At 36.8% G+C, this 17,733-nt stretch overlaps 1 protein-coding gene across 1 annotated transcript in view; it reads left to right on the top strand.

Moving 5' to 3' along the window:
* The first annotated feature begins 3,671 nt into the window (after positions 1-3,671).
* LOC145992485 (uncharacterized) overlaps positions 3,672-17,733 on the top strand; it is a 113,657-nt gene continuing 99,595 nt past the window's right edge. Inside the window, exons 1-3 of the mRNA XM_083128867.1 lie at positions 3,672-3,763; positions 6,122-6,424; positions 8,991-9,078. Coding sequence (XP_082984993.1) covers positions 6,133-6,424; positions 8,991-9,078 — 380 coding nt within the window. The 5' untranslated portion in view covers positions 3,672-3,763; positions 6,122-6,132. The remainder of the gene's footprint in view (positions 3,764-6,121; positions 6,425-8,990; positions 9,079-17,733) is intronic.

The raw sequence follows: 17,733 nt of genomic DNA, 5'->3' as shown, positions 1-17,733 counted from the left end.
AGCATTAACCATAAGTGCTGATGAAGATCCCCTTTCCCAATGATGCTCTGTGTGTCCACATGAAACAAGATATCACAAAACAATTTTCTATTGTCAATCTTTTGTCTTGAACATCAATTCATTACAGGCAGGCTGGACAAACATGCACATATGTATATAAGACCTAGAGTTGGATACTGCCCCACCCCCCAAGGTTTAATTCAGAATCCCCCCCCCCACTCTTCGATAAGATAATACCCTTAAATACTTTATTTTCTTCATCTAATTGATTAAATATGGTGCATTTAAGGTGTAAAATTTTTACATATATTTTGTAAAATATATATAAATGTTGAAATTTATATTATTTGAAGGAAAAAATCCCCCCAGAAAATCTCGATGTCGCAGCCTGCACCCTGTGGGCACCCCTGAATCACTAGTAACATCTCGTGGTAACATCGTCGCCTTGTAATCAACCGGTTCGATACCCGATGAAGGTACATTGCATTGCATTGGTTCGGATCCCGCACTTTAAACCGGTGTTTGAATTAACGGGGCATGCCGGGATTCCCCCCACAAACGAAAATATCCCTGGCGAAAGAAAATTATTTTTATCCCTGCCAGGAACGTTTTTATCAGCCTGAAAGAAAATGGAATTGGAAGCATATAATACATGCTTAACTATGTAACACAATTGAAAAATCATTTGTGTCCATGAATGGTACAGTTATCAAAGTTTTCTCTGTCGAAAAGTATGCAGGCTTGTGATTAAAACATGACACCATTCTGAAACTAAACATTTCACCGAGCCGAGACAACAGCAGGCTCTTTTCCACTTAACTTTTCAAGAGACAGTGCTTATATTTTATATGCAAGTTCTCTTTGTGTGAGTTTGGGTTTTCTTAGAATGTAGATATAGGGCGTATGGCGGTTTCTCAATTACTTTTAAATATTAGCATAACATTTAATGGCCTACGAGAATGTTACGAGGGTCACTATTTATATTTTGAGCCTTGGCAACACTGATTGGAGTTAGGCGCGATTTGACGTTTGCACGGAATCGTCTGGCATTATTGACCATAACGTACTTCAAATGTTTTGTCAATAGCTTCATTTGTGTTGTTTATGTTGCCTTGGAGATTGCGCGACAACAATAAGATGGAATTAACTCGTGAACATTTTCGTGCGATGATTTTTTACGATTTTCGACGTGGATTAACAAGACAAGAGTGCATCGATCAACTTACTTCCACATCTGGCGATGAAGCCCCATCCTTTGCCACTGTGAAACGCTGGTATAACGAATTTAATCGTGGCGCCATTCGCTCACCGACGAGATTTGCAAAGGTCGTCCAAAATCAGTTGTTGTTCAAGAAAACATTGATGCTGTGCAAAACCTAATACTGCAAGATAGTCATGTGACATACTGTGAGATTGAGGCAACCATAGGCATTAGTTCCATCAGCATATATAAAATATTACATGATCATTTAGCTGTGAGAAAGGTATGTTCTCGTTGGATCCCACACAATTTGACAAAAGCTCAAAAAGACGCTCGCGTCAATTGGTGCAAACAAATGCTCAATAAATACAATCGTGGTGCTTCAAAAGACGTATATAAGATTGTAACAGGTGACGAATCATGGATATATGCATATGAGCCGGAACGTAAACAGCAGTCGACTGTATGGGTGTTTCAAGATGAACCCATTCCAACAAAAGTTGTTCGCGCTCGAAGCACATCGAAACAAATGGTCGCCTGTTTTTTCGGGAAAACTGGTCATGTGGCAACTGTGCCTTTAGAGGAACGTAGAACGGTCAACTCTGAATGGTACACAACAATTTGTTTGCCAGAGGTCTTCGGTCAAATACGGAAAACAAACAATCGCCGTCGGATCATTCTTCATCAAGACAATGCCAGCTGTCATACATCTCGTCTAGCAACCGACCTTATGAACAGTCAAAAAATCGAATTGATGGGTCATCCGCCGTACAGTCCTGATTTGGCACCCAATGACTTCTTCTTGTTCCCGAATGTCAAGAATAAATTGCGCGGACAACGATTTTCGTCGGCGGAAAACGCCGTTGACGCGTTCAAAAACCATATTATGGAGGTGTCTCAAGAATATTGGAAAAACTGTTTTGACAAATGGTTCGAACGAATGCAAAAGTGTATTGACCATAAAGGAGAATACTTCGAAGAACAATAAAGCAGTTTTCAATGTCAAATTCCTGTTTTTTCATTGTTTGGCTCAAAATATAAATAGTGACCCTCGTAGAACCAGTGTTGTAAGTACTGGAACCCCCATCCCCTTCACAAGCAAAAAGCTTTAATTCGCACAGTGCTTTAAACTTTATATTAGGTTCAGTCCCGATTAACCTTTCTGTACATAAAGTGGACTTTAAAACCCTCATTACTGAACCTCGTCCGTGGATGGTTTTTCAGGCTAGGTCGCATCGCTGCGCTGGTACGTCGTCTGTGTATACAGATGGCTTGGCCTGAAATTTCACGCGTATCTACCAACTTTACGCTGAACACAGCTGCCCGCCAAGGTAGATAGAGGCTGCCCGCAAGACACAACTGCCCGCTTTCACTACTGATCCCTCTGATATTTTCAAAAATCAACAAAACTAGGGAAAATCAGAGTGGTAAATAACCCACATAAAATAACCCCCAGTTGCCATACTTGAGAGTGGAATCATAGAATAGTAACTATTCTATGGTGGAGTGTTCCATATATACGAAATATTGTGTATGCCACCGACTAGAATCCAGCCAACTTTGGAATATCATTGGGTTCTTACAAGTTTAAAAAATCTCCAATTCTCCCCTCCATGCATCATGATATTAATGCACACCATATTCGCTATTCTAAATCTGGTATTTACTGATTTCAATACGCAGATATATATATATATATATATATATATATATATATATATATATATATATATATATATATATATATATAACAATAACTAATATACTGTAATAATAATAATAACTTGACATATTATTAGATGCGCTTTGTCCCAATGGACCCCTACAAGTTGGCAGGCACCATTGAAAGCACCCACCTATATACTTCCAGCCCTCCCGGAAACAAATCTGTGTACGCCAGTGCTCGTGACACTGAAAAATCTACGCAATTGCTTCTCGTTAGCGCATGCTACTGCATAAATAAGGGAGAAAGTAAATTTCTATGCACATTGCACAATATTTTCCTAAACTGATGGATCCGCAACTGAAATACGGGCAGAAGAACGTTGGTTTTCTTGATTGTTTGACTTTCATTTGAGTCTACTTTTATGCAGAGATAGGCTAATTGGACCTACAGTTTAAAATGGGATCGGAACCACTGTGGGTTTCCATCGGGTATCGAAGCCGGGACCCCTTCATTACAATGCAACGATGTTACCACTACGCCACCAGGGAGGCCTCAAAAGAACTTGGAAGAGTTTACATATTACATGCAAAGAACAAGACAGAGGAGGGTGAGGAAGAGAGACAGAAAAAGGTAAGGAGCGTGTTTGTGTGTGTGCGATTATATGTGGGAAAATGAAAGAAAAAGATAGAAGAAAAACGTAGCATCCTTCGCCTGTCACACATTCACTTGTGCTCAGATTCTACAGCCATGGACATATTGTATATACCCGTGCGACTGTCGGCAGCGACATCTAGCTGGTCAATAGCGAATTATATTGTGCGTTTGGGTTTATGTGTGTGAAATACGTTTAGGGTGAATGTAATTTTTGTATTGTTTTTGAAGAGAAGATCAAAATAGTAAGCAACACGTACTTACTCTAAATATATATTTTATAAAATGTGCTTTGATACTGTAAAAACGGTACTTTAGAGTGTAAGTTTGAAAAAAGATGTAAATACGAGATTGTCCCGCATTTCTCTAGTTATGCTATTTTATTGTACTAGCTATTTCACTACAGATTTGCTTTTATGTATTGTGTACATTATATTTTATCTACTACATACTGCACAATCAGGTTTCTTCGTATTTGATTGCATCGTGAATTTAATATTTTGCTTGTGTTAACCAGAAATCTGGGGTTCGTGCAAGGCGGATAAATTCTAAGTAGCGCAGTGTAATTTATAGCAAACACAAGCTAAACTTTTTATTACAATTTCATTGTCCACGATTAGTAACGTAGAAGCGCAACGCTGTCATGTGATGAATTTCATCAAAACTTTTCCAAAGAGTAAAGCCATTTAATATACGCTATCTAGTAAGATTCATAAATTGTTAACAGTTTCATACATCGGAGACACATTTCTTCATTTTTACAGAAGAAACTACTTACGAAAATGAGTTTCTCTAAGGTTTCCAACGTTAGTCGAATTGTGGTATCTATTTGACCGGGAAATCATGTCAGTGTTTCCAATACCGTTTTTTTAACTATGCTTGCCTAACCTAACCTAACCTTATCGGAAATGGTTCGTGGGGCTATCCGTCAGCTACCCGTGCATAATGTACAATTTGCACACGTGACTAACACGATAGTAGGTATTTTTCGGTGAAGAAGGTTGGAAACAATGACATTCGCAAAGTAAGCAATATCGCACTGTTACGTGGGTTCGGTAGCACTTAGAAAAATGTGTTATTTTAATAGAAAAAGTGTTTGTTTTCGTGTAAAAGCATAATGGCACCTTGAACTATGTTTCGCAATACACAATTGGTAAGTACGAACCATGCGATACACAAAATATCCGATTTTAATGTGTCTCCGATCTATGAAACTGTTCCCATAAATTTATCAGGGTGGTGATTATTTGAGACGCTGAAATTGGAACAATTGTATTTTTATTTAACCCCTGGTACTCTCTCATCTTTAGTTGCCCAAATATACGCAGTAAAGTAAAAAAGTATGCTTTACGCTTAAGCATAACTTTCAATGTGAGAGAAAAATAGTAAAACTTTAGTGTACAGGCACAGGCGGTCATTTTCCTCTTTCAACTTCTAAGGGTCTTCGTTAAATCACTTAAGTTAACAATTATTCTTTATAGTAAATAGTGTGAAGAGAAGTGTTAAATTGTGATGACCAGTTTAGTCATTCATCTTACCAGGCCTATTACAATGTCAGTAAACAATTAAGTGATCCTTGAACAGATATAAATGCACTTATGAAGATAAATGTGAGCATATTACCAGGATGTCACTATATTAACTTCACTTTTCATTGCCCTGAGTTTTTGTGCAATAACATTGGTAAAACTTTGGTATGGTCTCAACGGATTTCTTCATTTTTAGGCAAGAAACTACTTACGGAAATGAGTTTCTGTAGCATTTAGAAGTTCGTGAAGGTATTTTCTTTCATCGTGGAATCTATTTCACAGGGAAATCATGTATTTTTCAACAGAAATATCTCTCCGACGCACAATTGCTGTTGCTTTCATTTGCTTGCACTACATGAACCAAATGTTGTGAATGTTCAATGACGTAACTCCCTGTCAGTGTTTCCAACCACACCGTTTTTTTGCAAGAAGATGACAATTTTAGCTATGTTTGCCTAACCTTGCCGTGCATGGTTCGTGGGGCTATCTGTGAATGGTTTGTGGAGCTACGCGTGCATGGTTCGTGGAGGATTTTTCGGTTGACAAGGTTGGAAACACTGTATACCCACTGATGATCTACCACGCTAGTCAAGCTGTCTCGCCATATTGTGTCTTACGGAAGCGCAAAAAAGGAAGAACAATAATTGCTCCTCATGTCACAAATTGAAATTATTTTCGTGAAAAAGCAAAATAACACCTTGAAGAATCTTTCACAATGCAGGATAGGTAAGTACGAATGTTAAAAATGACTAAATAAACAAGTGAGAGGTGTTGGGACCATACCAAAGTTTTACCATAACATTTTATTGATTCTGGCAAAAGTTCAACTTTCTGCTTGCTGCAGTTTAGTTTCAATGATTGAAATTTACATTATGTGAACCAGAGCGACAGAACATGGAGAGTTATAATTTGGATCCACAAATCTTTGCAAGGGATTACGGAAGATATTATTTTACTAAATCAATAGAGTAAAATTAGTTCAAGATAAAAAGAAGATATTATGTGGTGGGTGATTCTCAGAATTTTACAGATGCAAACAACATGCTATATTGTACATTTTATTATGTTTTTCAGAGTGATACAAGATGACAGTTACAAAGCAGTACAGGCCAAGGTGTTTCTTTGATGTGGAAATCGGTGGTTTACCAATGGGCAGGGTCATATTCGAGCTTTTCTCTGACGTTTGTCCAATAACGTGCGAGAATTTCCGAGCACTGTGCACAGGAGAGAAGGGCCTGGGTAAAGGATCTGGCAAGCCTCTCCACTATAAAGGAATCATATTTCACAGGGTAGTGAAAGATTTCATGGTACAAGGTGGAGATTTCACTGTTGGAAATGGTACTGGCGGTGAATCCATATATGGCAGGATGTTTGATGGTGAGTAGAGATTCTTTTTCTTTCTTATGTCATTCTGTTTATTTTTCCTCCTGCAACTCGCATGTTATTCTTTAAACAGATTTTATTGAATTGTTGTTTTAAGTCCACTTTATGTACAGAAAGACTAATAGGGACTGGACCTACAGCTTAAAGTGCGATCGGAACCACTGTGCAATGTGCCTCCACTGGAAATCAAACCTGGAGTCCCTTATTACAAAAGCTACAATGTTACCACTACACCATCAAGGAGGTTCTCAAATAGGTTTTAGAACAGTGCGCTACAACATCATTTGTCCTGGGCTGAAATCTGCACCTGGGCATGTGTGTTATTTGTGACTGTTCCTACATCATATCATCACTCATTCCCATCTATACATGGTACTTTTGAGACCATAAATCCTAGAAAGGAATGTATGAGGCATTCTCTGTTGTTGAACACTGCACTTCCCAGACAATTAAAAAGACCGCAGGTGTAGCATACCAACCAAAAATGTGGGCTGATTTGGGGTGGAATCCTAACTGCAAAATCGTTCGGTAAACAGTGCCGCACATCGTGCTACGATGTCAGGTTCAAATCCTGTCCTGGGCATGGATGTTTGTGAGTGTCCATTCATCATATCATCACTCATTTCCATCTTCGCAAAAAAGCGAAGTAAAATAAAGCTCAATCAATTAAAACAGGGCTGGGAAGATTCCAAGAATACCCCCATTTGATTGGTTTGCTTGAGTTCCTGCTGTGAGTAGTAGGTAAGGCAACCCTACAAGTGACCAATGACATTACGTATTTCCCCCATTGACACAACCGTTAGGTGAAAGGAGAGGGTTTGCGCCGGAAACTACAGCTTTCCTAGTATAGAGGCTGTTCGTTTGAGCTTGAGGTTTTTTTGTTTGGCACACTTTATGCACATATAGGCTAATCGGGACTTGCCCTACAGTTTAAAGTGGGATCCAAATCATGATGTGCTTCCAACAGATATCGAACCTACAACCATAATTTCTAATGCACTCTATTGGGTTCCGCTGCATGACTGGAACCCTTTTTCTTGCACAATTTAATTTTGATACAAGTTGTGTATTGTTTTTCTTGTATGTACGCATTGCTTGCATTATAGAATTATTTTCTTGTAGTTTACGTTTATTACAAGCATAAGAAAACAGTTTTTCTTTGTGACGTTTCAGGAGGGGAAAAAAAAAATGTCTGATGAAAGGAGCGTGTGTTCTCCTGAAACGTCACAAAGAAAAACTGTTTTCTTATGCTTGTAATAACCGTAAACTACAAGAAAATAAGTTGTGTATTGTTTCAGTGAAAACAAAAGGTTCCTGGACCGTATTTAAATTGATCCAGTAAAAAGGTTCCTGGACTGTATTTAAATTCAGATAGATAAAAGGTTCGTGGACCAAATGGAAATACTTGAACATAAAACTGTTCTTTATGACCTAGAATCCATTTACACTTGATGATTTTCTCTCTCCGACGGGAATTGAATTTATTTACCTGTAACAACCCTGGCATTGTTCAAGATCCAGGACCCATACATTGGGTTCTATTGGGTTCCGTAACAGGATCGGAACTTTTTTTCTCTCACAATTTAAATTTGGTCCAAGTTGCATATTTTTTCATTTCAATATGGAACTTGTATCCTATTTAAACTGATTTGGGGAAAAAGGTTCCTGCACCACATTTAAATTCATCCAGAAAATAGGTTCCTGGACCATATTTAAATTCAGCCTGGAAAAAAGGTTCCTGGATCGTATTTAAATTCAACCAGGAGAAATGCTCCTGGACCGTATTTAAACTCGTCTGGAAAAAAGGTAGCTGAACCGAGTTGAAATACTTTACAGAGCAAAAAGTTCTTTACGGTTCAGAACCCATTTACCATTGCTGATTTTCTCTCCTGGACCGGAATTAAATTTATTTAAAATTTCTGGACCATTAACAACCCTGCCTACAACCTCTTCGTTACAAGGCGACAATGTTACCACTATACCTCGTTAAGAACCAAACCTGCCTTGGGAATCAGGAGCAGGTGCAGTTGTGAAGTGTGCACAAATAACTTCCTGTGGCGTAGAGAGGTGGTTGGTTCTCAACGGGCACTTCTAGCTCATAATGATCACATTCATAGTTAATGGGATTGTTACATCCCAGAAGTGTCCATGACTATACATCGCACACTCGCAGATGAGTGGAAGAATTTCACAATGGAGAACATTGAAAAGCATATGGTGATGCAGTGCTTCAAAATATGATAAAGTTTTTACATTGGACAAATTGTATATTTTTTATAATCAAGAAATAATATTCATTGCACTAAAAATAGTAACTTTTGTGTACAAAACTAAAACAAGTTATTTCATAACAATATTGTCCTAAATTTGAGTTTATAAAGTCTTAAATCCCTCTTATTTAGAACCTAAAAATCTATTCCCTACTCATCACCCACTTCCCTAACAGAGGGTTAATTACTAGAAATTTCTACTTCTGTGTTTAGAATTGATTTTTGCAATTGGGGAATAGAGAATATTAAACAACTTAATTTAACTTGTTCTTTTCTATTTTTCTTTTCAGATGAAAACTTTGAGGTAAAACATGAAAGACCATTCTTATTGTCAATGGCTAATAGAGGGAAAGATACTAACGGTTCCCAATTCTTTATGTAAGTATTCGTATAGTGTACATTTCCTTAGTTTTATGTGTAATTAATAAAATAACCTCTTGAATTCATGTTTCGAAATAAGATTTGATTTTGACAAGGTGATATTAAATGTGGGGATTTATATGGAAATCCATCCATAAAAGAAAAAGTGCTCCCCTATGCTTTGCACCATGTAATGAAGGTGTATTGGAGGTGTGGGGTTAGGGCCCCACACTTTCTTGATCTCGGCCGATCTGGGGGTGATGTGATCAGCACCATGCCCCTGGCTGCCTTTACCCCCCCCCCCCCAGAGTTTCCTCCAGGTACCCACTTACTTTATACGATGCTGGGTGGGCGCCGGAGCTGCTTGAACAGGCTGAAAAAGTCTTGGTTTTTCCCCTGTCGGGGATCAAACCCAGGTCTCATGCATGGTAGTCAGACACCCTAACGACTGAGTACCGCATACAGAGTAATTTAAAGTTGCACAATTACAAATTTAATCCTAAGAGATGTTGACACTGTTTTTTCCTTTTTATTTGCTTCCTGTATTATAACAAGTGTCCAAAAAGTCAAGCGACTGAGACTTTTGTACAGTCACTGGCAATAAAAATTAGATACCTAAATCCTGAAATACTCGCTTCCCTGCAAGGTATTGTGTGTGTTGCATAACTACACATCTTGGGAGAAGTTGCCATTGAAAATTTTCTATTAAAATCCACTTATTGCCATAGAGTCAGATATCACACACAACAAGTGAGAAAAGTGAGTATTTCAGAATCTAAGTGTCCCATTTTTTTGTCGGTGACTGTACAAAAAGTAGTAGAGACGTGAAACATGCACTGGGTATTAAATTACTCTATGTAGATCTTTTTTAAACATAAACAAGAAAATGATTCTTTACATGAACATTTAGTATTGGGGGGGGGGGGGGAGTTATTAAGGCGTGAAAAAGATTTTGTACCTAGTATGAAGAAACGTGAATAAAAGACGGTGAAGTTGCTTGCATTAATACTGTGTGGGTATTTATCGATAAGCAAAAAGAACAATAAATGTTTATGCATTTTAACGGATTCCAGACAAATTATGAGTTTCATTATTATTACATACAAGTATGTTTTTTTAACATTATGAGGTGTACTGGCAACATTGGTCACGTCAGAGGACAGTACCAGGTGTGCCCAACATCTTGCTATGTTATCCAATCAATGCGCAAATGAAAGAAATGATTTGAAATTTCACACACAAGAACCTAACCTACCTTGACCGATAAGTTTCAAATCTTTTTTAAATACAATCTTTACTCCTGTAGAAGCCACATAATGTGGTGAAAGCTTGAGTATAATAAGTTAGTACATGCCAAAAACTGGACATTTTTAATTTCAGCTAGTTATTGAAATGTTGGCATGTGGGGCAACTTATGCTTTAAGTAAAATAAAGTTTTAAAAGTTTGTGACTTAATATTTTGGGGGGCAACTTACCTCACATTATTAAGGAAATTGTGTAATTGCCTCGGTAGGATCAATAACAGTTCAAATGTTATTATTTGTTTAAAGCAGTGCAGTAAAATTGTAATTTCTAAGTGACATGAGATATTTGTAATATCTGTACTCTTATTGGGATGTAACAACACTAATAATTCTTATCCATGGAATAAAAAGAAAATTACTTCATCAATGTTCATTGTTGATCATTCACCACAAGTATTCACGTAATGAAAGGTAAGGTAAAGTTCCCTGTGTACATTGCACCATGCCATGAAGGCACATGTAAGGGGGATGTGGAGATAGGACTCCATATATTCCCGATCTTGATCATTTGTTTAGGTGATGTGATCAGCACCAAGCTATGGCTGCCTTTACCTCCAGGTAACTATACTTATCCCTTCCCCTCTCAAAGTGAGCCTTGCACTCCTAATTATCAGACTTAGTATCACCTATAGAAGGCGAGAACAGGAGGGTATGTGAAGTTGCAAAACTTGTGGTTATGTGAAATTATGTAGCACTGAATTTGAGACTCAGGTATTGTATTAATACATCCCAGTGTTACTTTGTGTATATATACTGTAGCAAGAATACAGATGGGTAGAACCTTGTAGGAATCATTTTCACGCTACTGACAATATTGCAGCGAGAGTGCTCTGTTCAGAGGAGATGTGGCCCAGGATGGGAGAAGAAGATTGACCTTGAACTGCCTATAGTCATGTGACAGGGTATATTTACTTTTAGCATGAGATTTTGGAAAATTTGAAGCTCTTAGTTTTGGAACTTAGAACAAAGAATTTCCATAGAATATTTACAATATGGAGTAAATATACCAGTGAGAAATTTTAACCTTTCAAAAACTATGTAATTGGTAACAGGTATTAGAGTTGTTATATCCCTTATGTTTTTCTCTTGGTTAACTTGTTTGCTATTTATTCCCATAATGCAGTTGTTTACTTAGATGTGTGTTATTGTAGTTCTCAACAGCCACAAGCCCAGATGTTGAATATATATATATATATATATTATACTTACCATATGTAGGAGGTTCACTTATTTTGTAACTTTTTACTTATTTGTTTGCACTCAGTTATACAGCCCCTGGCCAAATTAATAGACGCACCTCCAAATTTCATGCAAAATTTTAAAGGATGTTATTATCTTGTCTAATTTTATTGTTATTCTCTATTTATTTTATTTACATTTTATTACATGAAATATTACATTGATTACATGTCAAACTTAATAAAAAACAACAATTGCTTGATACATTAATAGTAACAACAAAAATTTTTACTGTGTTTCTTGAATATTAGCTATGTCTATGTACATATGACTGGAAGTCAATTTTAATATTTGGTTGAGCCGCCTTTGGTCTTTATCAGTACTTGGATTCGTCTTGGCATACTATCAATGCATGCTTGTACTGTCTCTTTCATATGAGGATGGTGATTCCACACTTGAATTATTTTTTCAATTAGGCCAATTCTCGTCGCAGTTGTTTGCTTTGCCACTTCTTTTTTCACTAGGTACCAAACATTTTCAATTGATTTCATATCTGGAGAGTTTCCCGGCCAGGGCAAGAGTGGGATATGTTCACTCTGTAGAAACTGTTTCATTGATTTTGCGGTTTGGCATGAGGCTCCATCCTGCATGAATACAAACTGTTCTCCATTTGGGAACCATTCTCTTACTTGAGGTAGCAAGTTTCTTCTAAGCACTTCCCAATACTGTTCTTGCCTCATTGTTCCTTGAACCAAATACAGACGTCCTGTACCTTTGTCACTAATGACTGACCAAATCATAACTTTTATCGGATGTTTGACAGTCTGCACAACACAATTAGGATTGTATTTTTCACCTGGACGTCTTCTCACAAACTGAGATTTATTTCCCAAGATTTGAAACGTGCACTCATCACTAAAGCAAACAGATCTCCAAAAGATCAAATCTTTTTCTTTGTGGGCTTTTGTCCAACGAAAACGTTTACGAATCATAGCAGGGGTTAATTTTGGCTTCTTAGCAGGTCTGAGTGCCTTCAGGTTCATATCAGAGAGCCTACGCCTTACTGTTCTTTCAGATGCACGAACACCACTCTTTTCAAGTTTATCTTTAAGTTCCTTTGTACTCGCAAATCTATTCGTGAGGCAAATGTTCTTCAAACAACATAAGGATCTTGGAGTAAAAATTGTTTTACGTCCACATCTGTCCTTCCTTTGTGGCTCACACTGTCCACCATATTCAATTTTCTTCTTTATTCGCCTCACAGATGCTTCAGACACATCAGATCGTTGAGAAATCTCACGATTAGAGAACATTTTTGTCTTTATTAGTGTCTTGATTTCAGCCATCTTTCTTGGTGTCAAGTCACTTTTTTTTACCCATGACTCCCTAATGGTAATAATTAAATTTTAAAAAATATACCAATAACAATATCACTGCAAAGTTTAGCACAAATACAATTCACTATTCGCAAGACGTCCTCCTCTCAACTCAGCTTGAATTGAACCGAAGTATGTTTGTTCAACAACAAAGACGTTTGGTGTTGGTGGTATTGTTTGTAACAAGAACAACAGTACCTCCTCTTTTCATATTGTTCATTACAAGAATCAAAGTTCAGCCACAAACAACCCTATTGCAACATTTTAAATGTGAAAAGTAAGCGAACTGTTAAAATTGTTCACTGTGTCGAATTACATTACTACGTATTATTATTACTATTACAATTATTGTTATCAATGTTGTGCAAGAAAGTGCATTTGTACGTACTACTCGTATTTGCCAGGGTTCAAATAACGTACAGGAAATTTTTCAGATAACTAATGGTGAATTTTGTATAATTTTCCCCTTCAAAACTATTATTTTCAAAAAGAATTGTGGTGTGTCTAATAATATGGCCAGTGGCTGTAGTAACCGAAAAGAAATGGTGAACGTATAGTGTAAGTTGGCCCACTGAAATAGTGCAATTCATCTTTAACTGAGTAGTTGACATAAGAAAAACACCAAGCAGTTTTTTATTTATATATTCTCTGGTAAAAATTCCAACCATTCATAAGGTTCAGTATGTGAAACTGAATGTTTTCTCAAGTATAAGATGACCAACCTCAGTTTCAAGCTCCCGTTGTATTTTCTTTATAATAATACAATGTTAGGTGTAAGTGGGCAATTAATACACTGTGATGAGCAGGAAATGGATTTATATGCAGGGGCGGCGCCAGGGGGTTGCGAGGTGGTGCTTGCCCACCGCTTAATTTTTTTCAGCACCCCCTACGTTCTACTGAAAACACTAACCCTTAGAGTGTCATGTTATGTCATGTTTTCGTATTGAGCACCGAATGTTAGGTACTGAAGTAAGGCCGTTATTATTGCAACAGACAAGCACTGAAAGAGATTCCGATATACATACTTTCCTGGACTGGCGGGAGCCTCTATAAAGAGCAGGGTCCATTTTTTTAATTTCATAACTATTGTTGTTTTGTTTCATCAAGTGATCTGTTTGGTTTTCGATAATTGCCTATAGCTTAATGTGAGTTATGTTTCTTTTTTTTTTGCATTGTTGATAAATGGTTTATTGTTCTTCCTCGCACTGAAGCAAAAATTTCAGCTGCTTTCAAAGGTATCATCACCTGGTCATGCTCGGGAAATTGCATTTAATGCAAGTTGTAACGTGAAACTTAGTTTTCTTGTTAATACGTTCCATGTATTTGTTTCACGTAACATGTCTAGTAAACGTACAATATCAGGCTTTTTCAAAAACTGTTAGGAAGAGTCCCAATGTGAACGATGAAATTTTACAGTTCGTTGGGATAGTGCGGCAGAAGGGATTTTAACGAAGACGAAGTTGCTGTGCACTTGGCGTTTTGTCCTGAACTGGCAGACTGAAACCTCCATTGGTTACATTGAAAATGTTCAAAATTTTTTTTAAAGGCAAGGATAATTTAATTTGGTATTTCACCACATAGTTCAATAAGACTGCAACGTGTACCTGAATGTTTGCACTATATGACCACTTTCTTGGATCATAAGATATATCATCATGGACGTCCAGGGGAGGGCAAGTTGTCATAGCCTCCCTGGAAAATGGATGTCAATCTAAAGTTATACACTTCACACATATAATTTCATTTCAGTCATTAATTTCTTAATCAGAGGCGGCGATTAGGGGTGCAGTTGCCCCCCCCCCCTCTTGCTATTTTTGCCCCCGCACTATGCTAAACCTTATCTACCAAGGGAAAGTAAACTGTCCTTGCCCCCCCCCCCCCCAATTTTGGCACCTTGCTCCCCCAGTTTTGAAATGTTGTATGAGTGTTTCACGTTTTCTTTATTTTCAGCATCGCACCCCCTCAGCACCCCTAGATAATTAATCCTGGCGCCGCCGCTGTTTATATATAATTACATATTTATGTATGAAGCTGAAATCAGTTACGTTGTTGTATTACCTTTGCGCATCATGACATGAAAACTAAAAATTCAGTTTTTATTTTCCATATTTGTATATATATTAGGTTTTTGGCTCATATTTTACATACTTTAGTTATTTTTACATATTATTTCCGTATTTCAGAACATACTCCATGTTTGCACAATAACTACATGTCCCCATGTGATCGAAAGAGTTGGGCAAATTTCTTACAAATAACTGACAAATTTCAAATACTCTCTCATTACTTCTTGAGATATTGAACACGGTTTTAGTCAATATAAATCCATCTTAAGAGGCAACAGAAGAAAATTCACAGTCAAACACTTACAACAAAATTTTGTTATTCATTGTTTTGGAAACAGAAAATGAAAACACATTTTGTGTTGTTTTACAATTAATGTCAATGTAAGCAAACTGTATTTTATATAGCTCGTATATTATTAAAGAGGTAAATTTTTACAATTTTAAGTCCATATTTCACTCCATATTTTGGTCAAAATAACTAAATATGTATCTACATATTTAGCACATTTTTACCACATATAAATCCGTTCCCTCGTGATGAGTCAGTATCAAAGATAGCACTGGATTATATAAATGCATCATATTCAGTAACTAATTTAATTTTTCCATATATATGTGCAGTTACAACTTGTAGAATAAAAGGTTTGTGTGTTAAGGCTGAGTTGATACCAATGCCAATATATCAGTATCGGAAGGTATCAGTTTGATTTTATTTGCCGATACTTTTTTGGCATTTTGGTATTTTGTGGGGTCCGCAGAAATGCAGCACTGTACTTGCACAGAGTCTAATTATCCTGGAAATTATGTAGTATTGAAGTATTGGTGTGAGTAGTAATCAGTTAGAGGATTGCTTCAAAGTGGTATCGGTTAGCCCTAAGGGTAAAGAACTCAAAACAAAAAGTTGCTACATGATTAAATGAAATGTCTTGTAGGTCAAATGGAAATACCGTATTTATGCGTGTATAATGCACGCCCTGGTTTTTTGGTGGGTAAAAGTGACAAAGAATTATATTATTATTATTATTATTATTATTATTATTAAAGCAAAATGTCGGTACTAAAGCATTTGTTTGGAACAAACTATTTGAAATATTTTTTCAACACCATCAATTTCACATTAGCTAATAATGGAAAACAAGGACACACAAACTGTATTTTTGAATGGCAGAAAATAAATGATAAATGCATTCCGAAGATAATTATTTTTGTACATATAACATGTATAACTTCATTTACATGTCTTACACACATACAACATGGAGCGACATAAAATAAAAAAAATGCAAGCAATATGCTAACATTATTTGTGTATGTATTCAAAGTTTATTCAATACATATATACAACACATATTATTTAAATACATTACATTACAGAAAAGAAACACACTGCGAGCGAAGCGAGCAAGAAAATTTTTAAATCCAATTTTTGCAATTGAAAACAATATTGATGTAATAGGGCACAAATAATTTCACTGGACACCTTTACAACTTCTTTCATTTAGATATATCTCTGAATCCATGGCCGACTCCTGCCACCTCCAGCTACGGCTCTGAACCTAACGATACCGAGATAAGCAAGGTTTGCAAGTGTAACGAGCAAGAAAATTTTGTGAAATGTATTTTAACATTTATAAGATTTGAAATCGAAGGGGGCAATTGCTTCTCTGTGCACCTCCTGCATGTTCCCTTGGCCGTAAATGTTTTGCCCCCCCCCCCCTATTTGCCCTTAGTAGGGTGCCAATTATATAACGGGGCACCAAGGCATTTTCTCTTTCACAACTTCTTTACATTTAGATCATTCAGTACCCATGGCCAACTCACACCGCCGCCTAGCTACGGCTCTGAACTTGCCAAAACTGAGAAAAGCAGGCCTTCCGAGCGAAGCGAGCAAGAAAATTTTATGAAATGTACTTTTATTTGCATAAAATTTTACTTTCGTCGAAGGTTGGGTGTGGCAATGACCCCCCCCCCCCCCTGTGGTTGCACCACTGCCCTAATGTCTACACAGGTGGCATGTCAAGTAAGCTGCTTCATCGTAAAATAAAAAAACCTCTTTATTTGTGTTTCTTATCTTGTATTCCACATGATAAATGTTCAATGAATATCGCAGTATTTCTTTTTACATAATATTTTGACTGGATAAAACAGTAATTGGCTGAATTAGTAAACAGTGCTAATTAGGCATAATCCATTTTCTGTTTCTTCAACTTTTACTTATAACATCTATTTTCGGTGCTTGCAGAGGATCTAACCAATAACTAATTGTTCTTCAATGAGGATTGATTGTTGGTGCAACTTTTTCCCAGTTTCTTGTCAAGGGTTCTTCTCTCTTGTTGAGATTGTAATTAAAAGTGTGGATGTCTGTCCTCATATTGCTAAAATATCGTTTATTGTCCATTTTAACTGGTGCAAGAGATAATTGTTTTCTCCATGACTGACACAGTCAAAATATCGTGTATAATAAATATTATATTCCAGAACTACAAGTGAAACGTAGAAAATGTTTGTATGCCCAGTAATATTACAAATTTACTTTTGTGCTAGAGCAGGGGTTCCCAAACTTTTTTGTTTCACGGTGCCCTTAGTGTTTCAAGATTTTTCTGTGGCGCCCAAGTCAGAATGTACGCCTATCTAACACTTGTAACGCTCAGTTAGTGTGGTTAGATTCCTTAAAAAATAAACATATATTTTAATTTCACAAACATTTTACATATAAAGAGTCCTAAATAAGCAAATTTTGGAACAATC

This window comes from Lepisma saccharinum, chromosome 1 (genome assembly GCF_977018435.1).
Source record: "Lepisma saccharinum chromosome 1, izLepSacc3.1, whole genome shotgun sequence".
Lineage (NCBI taxonomy): Eukaryota > Metazoa > Arthropoda > Insecta > Zygentoma > Lepismatidae > Lepisma > Lepisma saccharinum.
The sequence above is the reverse complement of the archived record's forward strand: the minus strand, read 5'-3'. Positions and strand labels throughout refer to the sequence as shown.